This window comes from Phytophthora parasitica, assembly GCF_000247585.1.
Source record: "Phytophthora parasitica INRA-310 unplaced genomic scaffold supercont2.81, whole genome shotgun sequence".
Lineage (NCBI taxonomy): Eukaryota > Oomycota > Peronosporomycetes > Peronosporales > Peronosporaceae > Phytophthora > Phytophthora nicotianae.
In genome coordinates, this window is record NW_008649067.1 from 142391 (window position 1) to 157657 (window position 15267).

Below are 15267 nucleotides of genomic sequence, written 5' to 3' on the forward strand. Positions count from 1 at the left end.
ACCAGAAAAAGTCATGATGTGGACTTCCACTTCGTCGGGTACGTACGCATGTGTGGACCATTCACTTGTTTGCGATGCAGCGATCATCTCCAATATGTACGTACCATTATGACCATTGTGTAAGTTCAACTAGACGCAGGAGCCAATTGCAGGGCGACGTAAGTAGCTGGAGAAGACAGAAGGACGCTCGTTGATCATTCTTAAATAAATATTCTCGTGCTCCGCGCTCACTGTTGAGCCTCCGAATCCCGTATCCTGTCGTCGAGCTGTCACGAAATCTTCCTTCCTGTTTCCTGTTACGTCTAATCCACACTAGCACATAGGTACAAAATAATACTTGGTCCACCGCAGCTGCAATCAGCTGATCTCAACATCACCAGCCCGTCGTCAGCTTCCCGCTGGCTGTTAACCACTGGCTGTTAACGTGTCGCCCTTAGACGAGGCAGAGCCACACGACCACCGGCACCACTTATTAACATCCTTCTGCAACTCAACTCCGCCGTCAGACTGGCTTAAACCTTGGCAGTCCTGGCCACAGGCTGGTCGAAGCTCCCATCTGGATAGAAACCAGCACAGAGTCAGACACAATACAAACTCAGCAACTACAAACCACTACACAACTCACAAGCGATGACGGATATGGAGCTCAACCGCAGCGAGTCCCTGCGCGTCGACATCATCGAGTCATTCTCTGACTCCTGTATAGCAATACAATCAGTCAAACAGTCAGTATTCTAACCTTCTCATCAAATAACCAGCCTTGACTTCGTACACGTCCGCTCTCGTGCCTCTCTTCGGGTATTGGTGACAGTAGAATAGGTTTGAGGGTGGGCCAGTTCAGCCCCAGCTCGTCCTCCGTGAGTACAGGTGCTGGCTCATAGCCCAACCAACGTGCCTGTGAGCGCCGCACGGCCTTGCGGTATTGCACCATGCGGTACATCCAAAGCGCCAGTAGTGCCAACGCGGTGACGCCCAGAAGCGCAAGCGCCAGCTCCGCCACGCCCATCTCCATGCTTCTAGACGGCGCCTGCCGTCGGCCTCGGAAGTGAAGGAACACCGTGTCCAGTCGGGAGTTGCAGGCCGCTAAATACACACGACCTAACACAGATCGGGGATATTGGAGACTGATTAGGAGGAGCTGCTAGACCACATGCACTTACAAGAGATGGTGTGTCACACACTATGTTAAGTATAGCCTAACTTAGGACTGGCGTATGTAGCACTGAATTAGTCAGATTAGCCCAATGTCACGTTAGAAGAAGAAAAAAAAATGTATCAGATACAATACGAACATGAACGACACAAACTGTCAAAGCGAAAAGAAGTTGCTTACATGTAGTCATGCTACTAATATGCCTAGGCTCTGACTCACAACGTTGCACGACATGTTTAGGCATTCCGAAAATAATGTGCATATAAGTTAAGATAGGAAATGATGATGACGCTGGCTCGTCCCTCGTACTTCAGTAGAGGGAATTGACGAGATGCCTTCAACGTGTACCACGTCGACATAGTGTCATCAATCCATGGACAGAATCCCACGTACATATTGCTCATACACGTAAATGCAACTCGATCTGAAGGCTAGCTCTGTTCTCATGGCTCATCATCGGACGCCTCGACAAGCACAAAGTCGGTGGGACCAGCCTCGGCCATAGTCTCAGCTACTCCATTGCTGAGCTGCTCGTGCGAGTCCAACTTGGCCTGTAAACTGCGCTGCACCATCCGTGCTTCCTGTGCTTCCTGCACTAGCGCTGCCAGATTCACTTGTGAGTATGGCTGCAAACGCTTGACCTCTTGCACCAGCATCTTTTTATGCGTCCGCAGCGTGCGGTTCTGCTTCTCCAGCTCCTCCACTTGTGCCGCTTGTTCGATGTGCTTCTCGCGCCACGAAGTCGCCTCGACCTGGGACGCAGCCAGCTGAGCCTCAAGCTCCATGTTCTCCACGGACCGCCACAGACACTGCTCTTGGAAGCCGGCGCATAGTCTTTGCACACGCTCCAACTCGCTTGAGGGTGGTCCCTCCGGTTGCGTGCTTGGCATCGCAGCAGGCGGTGCCGAAGCTGGGACTGCTGCTTTGCTTGTGCTCTTCGACACATTCGACTTGTGACCACCGACGGATGAGCATTCGAGCTGTGTGATGGTCTCCAAGTTGGCCTTATAGATCTCTTCAGCAATTTGAACGCGGTCCAGTGCACTTTTCAGCTCCTTTTTAGTGGCCATAAGACTCTCTTCGAGGTGCATCTACCATACAACAGCAAGTGGAAATGAGTTTGGCGAAAACAGGTGAACCAGCTAACAGAACTTACCACTTGCGACTCGAGCTGATGCGTGCGTTCTTCCAACACTGCAGCCTGAATCTGAGAATCCTTTTCTAGGCCTTCATCTGCAAAATCGTCATCGTGTAAGCTATCATTGTCAAAAGCGCCATCAGTTTCGCTGCTTCCCCATTCGGAAAGATCCTCCACCGACGTGATCTCCGAAGCATTCATGTAGTCGTACAGCCACTCGGCTGTATCAACAGCATTTAATCCACTAGCGACCTCCAACACTTTCTTCGCAGCAGCCAACGGCACCACCTTCACCTGGAACTGCAGTGGCTTCGATATCACGCTGTTCATATCCGCATTCTCCCATTGCAGCGATACGAATCCATTCTTCTCGGCCACATAGTGTCCATACACGAAGCTGCTGTTTTCTCCTCCTTCCTTGAAGTCACAGTTTGTTCTGTAGTGAGCCACCTCTTTCTCCTCTTTACTACCTGTCACCTCAGTATTACTGACACTGTATGGGTCGATATCACCTTGTTCCCCTTCGTCACTCGAGAACTCTGCGCTGAACACTAATTTCGGGCCTTGAGACGCGAATTTCCAGAGCACAATCTGCTTCTCTTCGACACACACCCGGTGCTCCACCGCACAACCCGCGGCCACCCTTTCCTCTGCTATTTCCGACTCCTGAACGTGAATTACGGCCTCCACTGAGTCCCTGTAGCTCTGTCCGACCGTCTTATGAGTCGTCAATAGATTCCCATTCAGGAAAGTTTTGAATGCTGCAGACGTCGCCAGCTCGGAATTTGATACCAAATGATGGATAAAATTCTCCAATGCGATAGCTAAGCGAACTCCAAGCTGATTCGACGGGTAGAAGCTCGGCTTGGAGTCGCAGCACGCCTCAATAGCTGGAAGAACTGACGGAATGCAGGGGGAACGTTGAAACTTCTTTGCCTCTAGCTGCAACTGCCTCTCCAAGTGCTGGAAATCGCGTAGGTTCCGCTCCAAACTACGGAAGTGGTTGTTGTGGTGCAGCAACACTAGCACAACGGCGTGCGGAGACGGAGACAGCGGTGCCTGTACTGCGACGTCAAGCATCATATTTCGTATGGAAATATTGGAGAAAGATGAGAGCTTTACAACCTCTTTTATAGAATAAACCTTCGTTAAGGGATAAGCAATCATTCAATATTAAGTTTTTCAGAAGTATGTTAATAAAAGTTAATTTAAAATTTAACTTTTTAATCTTACCTTTTATTAAGGCGTAAAAGTAGCGATTTGTAAAAAAAGACTTTTCTTGCTTAAATCATCAGACAATTAGCCAATTAGCAAAAAACTTTTAAGCGGCTAGATTAGTAAATTATACATACAGGATCGTCCAAACAGTAATAAGGCTAAGCCATGGATACGGTCTAGCTGAACACTGGAGCTCAAAAATAACAGCAGTTTGATATGAGGTCAATTCGAAGTAAATACAATACCACGAAATAGAGAAAGCTATCCATAAATTTTGTGTGTTTGTGCCATTTTCCAAGTGCTGTTATCATTTCAAACATTTAGTGTTCGAACAAAAAAGATAACTGCCAGACGGAGTGCGGTGCTTCGAGCTGTGCAGCGTGGATCAGCAGGATGGCTAAGAAGGAGTTCCACAAGGTGTACAATGCGCAGAGCAGGCACAGTCGTATGCCCACACAGACACAGATCCTGATGGGCACGATGGGGCTGGCGGCGTTATTGCTACTATTAGAGCTGTCCATGCTGCGTGGAAGCGGCATCCCCGACGACTACCTCCACACGGAGACGGAGGAGGGCAAGAGCTTCTACCCAGACGAGATCTTGGAGTCTAAATGGGCGGACAAGGCCAGCGAGGCTGACCTAGTGCACCTCAGTCTGCTTCACGAAGCCTGTCTCACTTACAAGGACAGCGTCGTGCCGTGGACCTACGGGCTCGAAGGCAAGGTGGCCAAGCCAAGTGTATTAATCGACAAGGACGACCCGGATCTGCTCGAGAAGATACGTCAGTGCCCCGATGTGGACATTTTCCTGCCGCTGGGCATTCGAGGACATGGATACTGCGAAGATTCCATCGCCTACACGAAATGTGCGCCTTTGAATGATACAGGTTGGATATGTTAAAGATAAGTACTGATGCTTAAATTGCTTGTTGCTGTAGTTTTAGAGTCACGCATGCTGCCAGCGTGGGCAATCGAGATGAAATATGTGGACAAGAAGACGGGAGAGACGTTCTCGTACCATGATTTGTGTCCAAAGACTCCTATGATTTTCTTGAACCACTACTGGGATGGCATCCCTGACTCACCGGACTGGCCAAAGTCCAAACCGTTGTATCTGATGCCGAATATTGAGATGTACGAGCTCAAAGCGGAGCACTACTGGGGAGTGGATGTTGTTCTGTGCAAGACAGCTATCTGTGCGCGTCGGGTACAGATGTGGTACCAGCAAGAAGGCAACCCGCGCAATACGAAAGTGCTGTATACAAGACATACATCATCAGACGTCGCAACTTTGGCCAGAACGCGTCTTGGACACGACTCGATCAAACCGAAAAACTGGTCGGACGTTCAGTTTATTCATGCAGTCGGCACCAGTGTGCAAAAAGGAACCAAACCTGTGTTGAACTGCTGGCTGACACGTCCTGATTTCCCGCCATTGCATGTGTACATGCACGAAGATGTGTACAATGGCAACCTGAAGAACCACTACGAGAAGAGGATCCGAGGCACTCAAGTGAACATGCACGTCGGTCGAGCCAGTGCTGATGAATTCGGTAAAATGATTGCCGAGAGCGCCTTCTTCATGTGCACGAGTCTTCAGGAAGGCTACGGCCACTACATCAACCAGGCGCGTGCCAGCGGCGCGGTTATTATATCGACCGACTTGCCGCCTATGAACGAGTTTTTAACTCCCGAGTCTGGTGTGTTAATTCCGGTGAAACGCTGGGCTTTTCAAGAGCAGATGCTTGGTGGGAGGTACAATGGAGAACACGGTTTGAAGGACGTCGAGGGTTTCACAGCGGATCTAGATGGCGTTGGAGTATGCAAAGCTGTTGAAAAGGTGCTATCAATGACCCCCACTGAGCGCGAGGCAATGGCAGCGCGAGCCAAGAAACAATACTTTATCGACCTAAACTTTTTCGCATCCAAGATGAAGGAGCTGCGAGAGATTGCACGCCGTGGCGAGGCACCTCGACTCCGCACAGGCGAGGAAGACACTGTTTAGCTCGGAGTGGACAGAAGAAGGATGAATGTAAAGATCCCGCAGACGCTATGACGGCGCGGAGGAAAGTTAGAGGGTGGTGATCCAGCAAGAAAATATGTTTCCACAGCTAACGGCGCTGCAAGCTAAATACTACATGTACTTCGTACTACTTGACGTGCATTGAGGTCTAGACTCGGCAAGCTGCCAAGATACAATAAACTCGTGTGCAAAGTACTTGCTGCTGCTTGCTATAGGATCATGGATATATACTCTGTAATTTATCTGTCGACGAAATGGCGCACTTCGACAAGTTCGTCTTTTTCTACCCAGTAGCGTTTCGTCGTCTCTATGTGCAAGCCGTATCGCTTTACACAGGTATTTGAAGCTATTTATGTGTAATTTGTGTACACCAATGCAATTGCTGCGAAAATGATGCGGCTCCGACATTGCTGGCCTGACTGGCATTCTCCAAAGACCGCCACAAGACTCAAGACCAAGATTCCAGTCCCAAGAACTCAAAGACAACGAATCCAGTGAGACAGCCAATTGTTATCAGCCAACTCCCAGAACTCGAGCCTTATCAGCCTCTAAACAGTCATGGAGGGTACCAGCAAGAAGCCCATGTGGGGTAGTCCTCTACAGGACGATGACAACCAGCGCCAGGAGCATTTCAACCCCGAACCAGAGCCACCAATGGAGTCAGAGAACGATCGTCTAGGCGTCCACACGCTGCTGTTGCTGCGTACGCCACCAATGATGCCTTCACCCCACGAGAAGGAGGCAGCCAGGCACTTCGAGATGCACAACAGCGTCATCTCGCTTCTAAGCTCGAGTCCTGACACCTCCTCCGATAGTGACACGACCAGCAATGGTACAGACCGTAGCAACGGCCCCCACTACATGGCAAGAAACCAGAGCAGCTCCGATGTGCCAATGCTGAATAGGATGTCCAGTGTGAGTCTCATAGAGACCCGTGATGCAAGGGCGGAGGAGAAGGATAACGGAGAAGGCAGCCTGAAAATTACCAGCCACCTAACATCAACCCATGATGCCCAACCGTCTTTATCAAGGACGGAATACGTCGACGACGAGGGCCGCTACGACCATGCGACGAAAATGCCGATCCCCCTTAACACAATGACTCAGGAGAAAGTCCACCGCAAACGTCCGGCACCCTCTCCAGTGAGCAGTCAATTCGGTCTGAACGGAGCTCAACATTCCCGGAAGCGTCAAAGCCACGCGTCATTGACTACAATGAAAAAGTCCTTTGCTGGCCGAGGTTCTGCCTCTGATGGCTGCTTATCTACGCCGACTGGAGGAAAAAGCTCAACGCTGGCAAAACTCGCGAGCAATTTATTGCAGCAACTGGAGAATGAAGCTGCAGGCACACTGCTCGTGTACCAACCTACGTGCTTAGACCACCACAACGATTCACACCAGGAGAGTCGTCAACGTCTGTGCGTGTTGGGTGGCCCAGAAGGCGTCCTCCACAAAGACCGGTTTAAAGATCTCAAGTGGGCTAACCTGAACGAACTGCGTCCTGCACGACTCAACGATATTTTGCGTGTACACACTATCGAGTACATTCAGCACCTCGAACGTGCATGCGGTAATTTACCAGAGCAGAACAAGAAATACTTGGTTGGAACGCTGTACGACAAGCATAAAGGAGACAAGGAGCTCACATACGCCGAATGGCTCCAGGTAAGCGCTTCTTTTCTCCATAGATTACTAAGTGTGTCTGATAACGTGTCTGGTCTGTTTGCAGACTGAGCACGCTTTGAAGTGTTTTGAAGTGGGAGATCAACCATCAGCAGGCAGCTTCGATATGGACTCACCAATCTCCAAGAGCAGCTACATGGCTGCTCGTATGGCAGCAGGTGCCGTGTGCCATGCTATCGATAAAGTCCTCAACAACGAGACAAAGTACGTCCTAGCGGGCATCACCAACCAGTCGCGCATCTCTAAAACTATGATTCTTGTTTCTCTATGTCCTTAGGAATGCATTTGTCGTTGTGCGACCACCGGGTCACCATGCGGGTCCAAATGGGTGCGTCGAAGGCGAAGGTTTCCACCTCCGTCCTGAGATGTGCACGTGCGGCTTCTGCTTGATCAACAACGTCTGCATCGGCGCGTCGTACGCTATGAGCAACTACAGCTCTCCATTCTACACCCCGGCCATATCAAGCATGAACTCAGACTCCTTGTTAAGCTCGACAAAGCGCGCGAACATTCAGCGTGTGGCCATTGTAGACTTCGACATTCACCACGGTAACGGCACCGAAGAAGTCATCCGCAATTTGATCCCCCACAAGCAAAACTACCCGCTCCCGCCGAGCTGGGCACCAGTGCAGTTCTCTTCGTACAAACCATGGCGTGATGAGAACGATCCGGATAATGTATTCTTCTCCTCCATTCATCTGTACGACGATGATAATTTCTATCCGTGCTCTGGAATGGGGCCTCACGGGTGTTCTCCAGAGCTTGAGAAGAGCAAGAACATCGTTAACCTCCCGCTAAAGGTGCTGGGGCCCAAGTATCTAGACGAACGGTTGAAGCTCACATCCAAGGCAAAACGATCTCTGATGGAGCAGTCGTCAAAGACCTTTCGCAACAACGTGACCAAGAAGCTGATCCCAGCGTTGACCAAGTTCCAGCCTGACCTCATTATGCTGTCCGCCGGATTCGACGGACACGCTGACGACTTTTATTACTTCCTTAGCGAGGATGACTACGGCTGGATCACAGACCAGATCACTGCTGTTGCCGACGAGTAAGTGGTTTGTTCGGTATGTATGTGATGGTGCCTGACCTTGGTGTTGTGCAGGTGCTGTGACGGGCGCATCGTTTCGGTGCTCGAAGGCGGCTACAACGTCGTGCCATCCAAATTCCAGCGCCCGCAGCCTAAATCGCGTAAGAATGCAACCTCGAATTTCCATCATGCCGCCAAGATGCACAACCGCCCTGTGGACGAGGAGCTCGATTCGTATGGCTCGCTTGCACGATCCGTGGCCTCACACGTCGCAGCTTTGTTGCGCGCGTCACAGAATTAGTGTTAAAATACATAACCCCGTCTAACTCGTTTCATCAATCTTGCACCGAAAATTCTCGATCCGAGTCCGTTTCGGGAATCTATTTGGTAAATTACGAAGCGTCTGTTTCGAGCCAAAAAGCGAAGGGGGAGAAGACACATTCGAGCTTTTCGCCTGTTGGATCGGGGGCTACAGACGCGACGCTAGACGCAACGAGGCAGCCATGTCGGAGCGCAAGGCTGTGATCAAGAATGCAGACATGCACGAGGATATGCAGCAGGACGCAGTGGACTGCGCCAGCCAGGCGTTGGAGAAATACAACATTGAGAAGGACATTGCCGCCTTCATCAAGAAGGAGTTTGACAAGAAATACAACCCCACGTGGCACTGCATCGTGGGCCGCAACTTCGGATCATACGTGACTCATGAGACCAAGCACTTCATCTACTTTTACCTGGGTCAGGTGGCCATTCTGCTCTTCAAGTCCGGTTGATAGCCTCGTGCAGTGTCAGCCAACAGACGCGATGCGCAGCCGACGACTTACCATTGTAGCACACAGCTAGCATTGGTGGAAGATATAATAATATATTACAGTGGCGAGCGCCGCTGAGCGCGCGTTGAAGACATAGATCTGTATTGTGTTGCGATTATTTGATGGCAAAAAGATTCGTTGTTATTTGGCATTTGCTAGTCGCCTGGTTACATATCTACATGATCGAGCACTTCTCTTGGTCTCCACCAGCACGACCCGTAGTGACGGCACCAGTGTGTGCGGTCTCGGCATGTTGGATTAAAGCATTCACGTCCGGGAAGATCGCGCGGCACTGTGGACACACCTCGCTGCCAGCGGGTACTCTGGCCGCTGCACGAGCAGCAGGCTGTGCTGTAGCAGGAGCTCTTCTAGAGTCTGATGTATCGGGGTGCGCGCGATTAACGTGTGCAATCAGCTGACTCACGTACGCGAACTTCTGTTGACACATGGGGCATTCCTCGGAGCTCGTTGTAACTGCACTGCTTGCAGCCTTTGCGTTCTGGACAAGAGAAGACACAGCCGACTTGGTGCCATTGACAACAGAAGCTGCAGCGTTTTGTGCGTTCTTCTGGAATTGCGACGTCTGCTTTGGTTTAGCTGAACTTGTACTCCTGGCTTTAAATCCACCAAGCCACTGCTGTCTTTGAGCCTGTCGCTTCGCCTCACAGTCGTGATCAGCCTCGAATCTGTGCTTAAGACACACGTCCTGGGCACATTTGTTGCAGTGGAACTGGTTGGATGTAAGCAGCACTTCCCTGCAGTTCTCGGCAGCGCAGCGCTTCTTCTTGGGCTTTTTCTGCTGTTTAAGCTGCTGCTGCTTGAACTTCTCGCGTGTGCATTGGCCTACTCGCACATGCTCCTCCCACACGGCGTTGACGTCTTGTTCAGCTGTCCAGCGGATCATCTGCTTACACACGGGGCACTGCACTACGCGACGGTCGTTGCTGCCAGCTTTTGGGCACTCGTGCGAGTCATAGCTGCGGTGTTCGAGGCAAAAGACGCCGCTGCAGCAGTCGCACGTGAACGGAAGGAAGTCCTGCTGGTGACAGGCAGGAACGGAGCAGTGCGCACCGATGTCCATGCTTGGAGGTTTACGGGGAGTTCCAGAGAAGAGATGGAGAGAGCAACAGAGTCCGAGCTTGATGAGCTCGCGGGAAGGTTGCGGAATGAGCTGGTTGAAATTGTGTTCTTAGTCTTTATCCCCTGGCTTTATTGACGTAGATGAGGCCGACTGGAATTTCTGAGTTCGAATCATCGAGAAGAATGAGAGTGACAATGAAGAGGTCAGTAATCCCAGGGAATGACAGCTTAAATCTCTTTTCTGCCAATTATACGATGGAATGAATATCGTCCAATCCGATACGAACGATAATCCGGCACCTCGTCCATTGGAGACCGCACGTCAATAAGCTCGTCATGGCGCTCTTCCGGTACGCTTCCTCCGCCTGTATCTTCTCTTCCAGCGCTCATTAGCACCCATGCCGTACTTTATCGTGCGCACCTTGATCTCCTCTTCCTAATGCATACATTATAATCCCCTTAGATCCCTCGCTCGCCAGTTCAAGGCCCTTTCCGTCTCACAGCCCGCTGTCGCTCAAGCGCCGCGCTTCGCTGCCGTGACTTCGGCTCCGAGCGCCTCCTCGACGCTCGTATCAACACTAGCCGTGCGCGCAGCCGTTGCCTTCCCGCAGCTGCAGGTGCGCGCCATGGGCTACAAGCTTAAGACAAAGGCAGCTGTTAAGAAGCGCTTCAAAGTGAACTGCAACGGCCTCGTCAAGCGCGCTCAGGCCAACAAGCGCCACATCGCCACTAAGAAGACTCGCGAGCGCATTCGCCGTCTAGGCAAGCCCGTGTTCGTGCAAGGACAGATCCGCAAGAACGTGCTCCGAATGCTAGGCAAGAAGTAAACCTTATCTCGCTGTACTCCATTGATCGTGCCTTGTTAGAAGGCAACAGCGCTTGCTGTAGATAGAAAACACTTCAGGTTGGAAGACTGGGCAAGGCCAGGAAATATGGAGTTGGTACAGATGCAAGTATTTGTGTGAATTGTACTGACTTCGTGCGAGTACTGGTTAGGAACTCTAGCGCTTTAGGTGGGACGACGTAGGTTCGGATCCTGCTGTTCACGACGTGCAAACGCCCGTAGCTCAAGCATACGCAGCCTAAAGAACTTGGCGTCTTCGTTGAAGTGGTGTCGTGCCCGGGTTCCTAGAGCCACGCGGTCATTCATTGACGTCGATGGACGTGCCTTTAGTACTGCGTCACAGAGATCTGAGCTTCGGTAGTTAACCGGTGCAGGTGGTAGCAGCAGTGAGTCGTCTGAGCGACTCTCGGTTTGTTCAGTAGGAAAGAAAATGCCTTCTGAAGCCGAGACCAGTTCGTTCATCGGATACGCACCCGCTGTCACTATTACGCCACCGGAAGCTCGTGCGAGGTCGAGGCAATCGTCGGCTGCAGTTGGGCAGACGAAGAAGCTGCTGTTACCGAACGCCCTTGCGAATTTGACCGGATCTAGAATTTGGATCTTGGTGCTGTTAGTACTGGGGAACGGCTTGTATAACCTCTCGCCATCGGTCGGCTTGTCATCTTGATACTCTTTTAGCAAGTACACATCCAGAGGTGGGAGCTCTTTGGCGTGAGAACTCCAGCAGTTCATCACATCTTGCGTAGGCTTCGACGAGATATCCCATGTTGTATGAGCGAAGCGAGGACTGGCAAAGTCCGTCATGTTCTTCTCTCGCGCCGCTCCGTCGCCAAGTACTCTTCGCACAAGGTTGGACGGGTCGGTAGTCACTTGGCCAGTGTAGATAACTCTGATTTTCTTGTCCATGGAATCTTGGGGTTCTAGAAACGCCTTCACGTCTTGATCGCAGCGTTTAGTACGACATAATACGACGTCGGTGCGTTCTAGAACTGACTGTGCGAACTGCTCTGGAGCTCTCGATGTAGATTTTAGATCTAGACCTGGTGCCATGAGATAAACCGGTTTAGTTGATGGCCACGACGGATGTTTCGTAAGTGACAGAACATGTTCAGGAGCTAGGAACAGCATAGGCGTGTCTGGGCATAACTCGAAGTAGCTGGTTTTGTGTCGCGAGGTGATGTCGTAGAGTTCAACGTCGAAAATCCAATCAGGTAGCAGCCGTGACTGCAAGAACTTGAGTGACCCAGCGACAGCAGCACAGCCAGCAGGTCCTCGAGCGGATGATGGAAGGTAGATATCCACGTCCGGGCATTGGCGTAGTGAGGCAACCAGTCGTGGGTCACCTCGATGCAGTAGCGACGTGCTGGTTTGGGCTTGAGGAACTGGGAGATCGGCACTGTTACCTGGAGCAGCATATACCCACGGGAACACGGTGTCATTCTCTAATCTGCACCCGGTTTGGAGGTAGTGGAGATGCAGCAGGTCATCTGAAGATACATGAGTTTCCAGCTCGTCGAAGGCCGCGAGAAACGAAGATCGTTGTGTGTGCAGAGCGATAACTTCCCACATGACGGAAAAGACGCCGATGGTCATGACCAACGCGACGAGCGTCTGTAGCCAGCGGATTGAGTCGTGCTTGGAGAGAAGGGACTTCTTCATGGTGATATTTCTTTGCCTTCCACCGAGTGAGTTTCTTTGCTTTCCACAGAGTGAGCGATATCCGTTACTGGTGAGCCCAGATCAATATCAACGCCATTTAGCGTAACGACGTTTTTCAGCTCGATGGGTACGCAATGTACTACACTTACTGCGTATAGGTGTCCAAAGAAACCTCCCAAGCGCATCATGTACTCTCCGAGCACTCAAAAGTGAAACACAGCGCTTCTTGAGAATCTCTAGCAAACGACTGATACTTCAGAGGCATCTGCTGTGAGCCTGCAATGATGTTGTATCGGGACATATTAACGATTCAAATCTCGAAATTGTAATCCTTTACCACCGTAAACTTTGTTCTAATACGGCAGCATTTCAAAATCTTCTTAGGTGAGGAGAGTCGATTGTGCACGTCGAATGAAATTCTGGAATGCTGGCTGTCTTATGCGGTTCATCCAAAACTGGCCTGCTTGTGACTGATTTTGCTGTGAAGACCATGAGCTTCATCGGTGCCAAAGATGCTGCACCCGTAATACCCCCACCAGTGGTGGGGGTATTACAACAGTGGTGGGCCACCACTGTTGTGCCAGACTGCTGCATGCAGTCATTCAAACTTTTTTTTAAGAGGAGAAATCGGAATAACAAGAGATAATTGGAGTGTGTACTGTATTGTTATTATGCGCTGCGTTCAACTCCGGCAACTCACCTCAGATTCTACATGTTGAAACAAACTGTAGGTGGCATTAATCCGCTGCCGAAGCTGCAATCCTTTCTGTCAATATAACACAGATGTTATCAGGGTCATGACTTGCTAATCTCTACTTAAGTAAGAGTTGGGGGAAGTATAGATAATTAGTAAATTGATTGAGGGTCAGATTGTCAGAGATTGTCATTGATGAGATCCGGTACCTCGTTCCAGTACACGATTAAACAGCAACAACGTGAGCTAGTTTTCACTTTTCATTTACTGGTATGTAAGAGAAAATCAACCTTGTGTGTTTCGTGTAGCAGTTCACCTCTACAAAATGCCTTTCATTGGCTTTTGTATACGTCTTGGAATGCTGAGCTTTTTCTTGGTCTGAAAGTATTTTTCATCTTTCTGCTGAAGTATTCTTGTTCTTATTCATCCTGAATCATTTTTGAAGCGTATGTACACACAAGCTCAAACAGCTATCGTTCTTGCGTTTTCTCGGAGATACGATGACGCTGCTACTGCAGGCGTCACTGCTCTGTTTCGGCAAACGACGAAAATCCATCTGAACAGACAACGCAAGCATCTTTGATCCACGAGTGATGCTATTGAATACCAAGTACTAAGTACACGTTTTGCAGGTCTAAAATCTAATCATTAAATCACCCTATCAAAACTTGAGCAGATTTGACGCGAAAACTAGCTGGTCCCATCGAGTGACGATACGGCCAAACATGATAAAATGTCCTAGCGCTTGCTCTTCACTCTTGAAACAACCTAAGCTGTCGAAAACCATGTCAATGCTCGAGCCATCGACCTCACTCAATGTCATCGAGTAACCCCCTCTTTCTGTGACCCACTGAACATCATCTTGACCAGTCAATTCTGCATCACGGCTACGAGCATTAGCCTTGGAGTCACCGAGGACGTAGTAAAACTTGAATTTTCGCTTTCCATCCAGCAACTCTATCTCCGATCGCTGCACCAGGCACATGTAGCGAAAGTTGGTGCCACCAGTGTAATTGCGAACAATCACGTATGTGTCTTCGTCGAACTTTTGCAACGTCTGGATGTTGATCTCTGCTCTGACGCCGATATCTCTGGCTGTAGGCATAATAGGCCACTTACTTGACCCATCCTGGCTGATCAAACGATCCATCATGCTGTCGATCGAACAGTGTATCCGTTTACTGCACCGGACGTGAGCGATTAGAAAATCCTTGCCAGGGGTAAGTGCGCCGTGGTAAACCTTCCATCCGAGATACACTCCAGCCCAAGCGAGATAGGACGAATTTCTGGCTGTGTTCTTGTCGTGACAGCGAAGAATATCGTCAAATTCTTCCCTGGTAAATGGATGGAAGAAAAACGATGGACTGGCCTGCGGGAAGTGCACACGGAAGCCGGATTGTTGCTGAACTGGTTGCCATTTCGACTCGATGCAACGCACTGTAACTTCGCTGTGCATTTCGGTCGAGTTGGTGACATTATTATCATTGAGAACACTGTTTCTTGCACTCTGAATCATTAGCGCGAGCTTCTGGAACCGTGCGAGCTCCTGTTGTAGCTTTACATGTTCTTCTCGAAGCGATTCATGCTCCAATACCAGCTGTTGCATCTGTAGCTGGACCGAATCGATCCCCCCGTTGCCATCGCATTTTTTATTCCTATGCAAGGCGGCAAGCCGCTGCTCTAGCTTTTGTTCAAGACGACGGTATTCCTCGTTCATGTCATTCTTCTTCACTGCTCGTCTGTTACGGAAGCGTGCCATTCGCCTTCGATGAAGCTCGAGTTTGCGCATGTCCTTGAGTGCTTGAGGCCACTTCCTGATTTCAGCTCGAGTTGGTTCCGGATCACTTTCCGTTGCGAAGAGGTCGAAGTCTTCAGCATCCACTGTCCATTCCACGCTGTTATTGACGTTGGAGTTGCTCAGAAGCGTGTCTAGG

At 50.3% G+C, this 15267-nt stretch overlaps 9 protein-coding genes across 10 annotated transcripts; 4 read left to right on the forward strand and 5 right to left on the reverse strand.

Annotated features, from left to right (window-relative positions):
* Positions 1–161: 161 nt before the first annotated feature.
* On the reverse strand, positions 162–1012 carry PPTG_18180 (hypothetical protein; the record flags this gene model as incomplete). Its single annotated transcript, XM_008916294.1, has 3 exons — positions 162–556; positions 626–698; positions 773–1012. 3 exons carry the CDS (start codon positions 1010–1012, stop codon positions 513–515), a joined length of 357 nt encoding a protein of 118 aa, XP_008914542.1. The 3' UTR covers positions 162–512.
* Positions 1013–1392: 380 nt separating this feature from the next.
* PPTG_18181 (hypothetical protein) lies at positions 1393–3411 on the reverse strand. Its single transcript, XM_008916295.1, has 2 exons — positions 2310–3411; positions 1393–2244 (listed from the first exon to the last, which is right to left on the reverse strand). Exons 1-2 carry the CDS (start codon positions 3372–3374, stop codon positions 1597–1599), a joined length of 1713 nt encoding a protein of 570 aa, XP_008914543.1. The 5' UTR covers positions 3375–3411; the 3' UTR covers positions 1393–1596.
* Positions 3412–3806: 395 nt separating this feature from the next.
* PPTG_18182 (hypothetical protein) lies at positions 3807–5820 on the forward strand. The gene is made up of 2 exons (XM_008916296.1): positions 3807–4374; positions 4447–5820. The coding sequence occupies exons 1-2, from the start codon at positions 3903–3905 to the stop codon at positions 5511–5513; spliced, it is 1539 nt and encodes a 512-aa protein (XP_008914544.1). The 5' UTR covers positions 3807–3902; the 3' UTR covers positions 5514–5820.
* Positions 5821–6089: 269 nt separating this feature from the next.
* Positions 6090–8545, forward strand: PPTG_18183 (hypothetical protein; the record flags this gene model as incomplete). Its single annotated transcript, XM_008916297.1, has 4 exons — positions 6090–7196; positions 7261–7418; positions 7492–8265; positions 8320–8545. The coding sequence occupies 4 exons, from the start codon at positions 6090–6092 to the stop codon at positions 8543–8545; spliced, it is 2265 nt and encodes a 754-aa protein (XP_008914545.1).
* A 202-nt stretch (positions 8546–8747) lies between these two features.
* PPTG_18184 (dynein light chain LC6, flagellar outer arm) lies at positions 8748–9017 on the forward strand (the record flags this gene model as incomplete). The annotated part of the gene is made up of 1 exon (XM_008916298.1): positions 8748–9017. The coding sequence occupies one exon, from the start codon at positions 8748–8750 to the stop codon at positions 9015–9017; it is 270 nt and encodes an 89-aa protein (XP_008914546.1).
* A 77-nt stretch (positions 9018–9094) lies between these two features.
* Positions 9095–10313, reverse strand: PPTG_18185 (hypothetical protein). The gene has a single exon (XM_008916299.1). The coding sequence runs from the start codon at positions 10135–10137 to the stop codon at positions 9232–9234; it is 906 nt and encodes a 301-aa protein (XP_008914547.1). The 5' UTR covers positions 10138–10313; the 3' UTR covers positions 9095–9231.
* A 69-nt stretch (positions 10314–10382) lies between these two features.
* Positions 10383–12747, forward strand: PPTG_18186 (ribosomal protein L35). The gene is made up of 2 exons (XM_008916300.1): positions 10383–10486; positions 10600–12747. Exons 1-2 carry the CDS (start codon positions 10473–10475, stop codon positions 10961–10963), a joined length of 378 nt encoding a protein of 125 aa, XP_008914548.1. The 5' UTR covers positions 10383–10472; the 3' UTR covers positions 10964–12747.
* On the reverse strand, positions 11071–12877 carry PPTG_18187. 2 transcript variants are annotated; one of them, XM_008916302.1, is made up of 2 exons: positions 12789–12877; positions 11071–12673 (listed from the first exon to the last, which is right to left on the reverse strand). In XM_008916302.1, exon 2 carries the CDS (start codon positions 12637–12639, stop codon positions 11146–11148), a length of 1494 nt encoding a protein of 497 aa, XP_008914550.1. In that variant the 5' UTR covers positions 12640–12673; positions 12789–12877; the 3' UTR covers positions 11071–11145. The 2 variants fall into 2 exon arrangements, with proteins under 2 accessions (XP_008914550.1, XP_008914549.1); XM_008916301.1 differs by having other exon boundaries at positions 11071–12706.
* A 1032-nt stretch (positions 12878–13909) lies between these two features.
* On the reverse strand, positions 13910–15122 carry PPTG_18188 (hypothetical protein; the record flags this gene model as incomplete). Its single annotated transcript, XM_008916303.1, has 1 exon — positions 13910–15122. The coding sequence occupies one exon, from the start codon at positions 15120–15122 to the stop codon at positions 13995–13997; it is 1128 nt and encodes a 375-aa protein (XP_008914551.1). The 3' UTR covers positions 13910–13994.
* Between the last annotated feature and the right edge of the window lie 145 nt (positions 15123–15267).

Coding starts and splice junctions, on each gene's coding strand:
- PPTG_18187 (XM_008916302.1), bottom strand. CDS start 12,639: ATGAAGAAGTCCCTTCTCTCCAAGCACGACTCAATCCGCTGGCTACAG.
- PPTG_18185 (XM_008916299.1), bottom strand. CDS start 10,137: ATGGACATCGGTGCGCACTGCTCCGTTCCTGCCTGTCACCAGCAGGAC.
- PPTG_18181 (XM_008916295.1), bottom strand. CDS start 3,374: ATGATGCTTGACGTCGCAGTACAGGCACCGCTGTCTCCGTCTCCGCAC. Junction 2,245..2,309: donor ATCAGCTCGAGTCGCAAGTG/GTAAGTTCTGTT, acceptor GTTGTATGGTAG/ATGCACCTCGAAGAGAGTCT.
- PPTG_18182 (XM_008916296.1), top strand. CDS start 3,903: ATGGCTAAGAAGGAGTTCCACAAGGTGTACAATGCGCAGAGCAGGCAC. Junction 4,375..4,446: donor TTCCATCGCCTACACGAAAT/GTGCGCCTTTGA, acceptor TTGTTGCTGTAG/TTTTAGAGTCACGCATGCTG.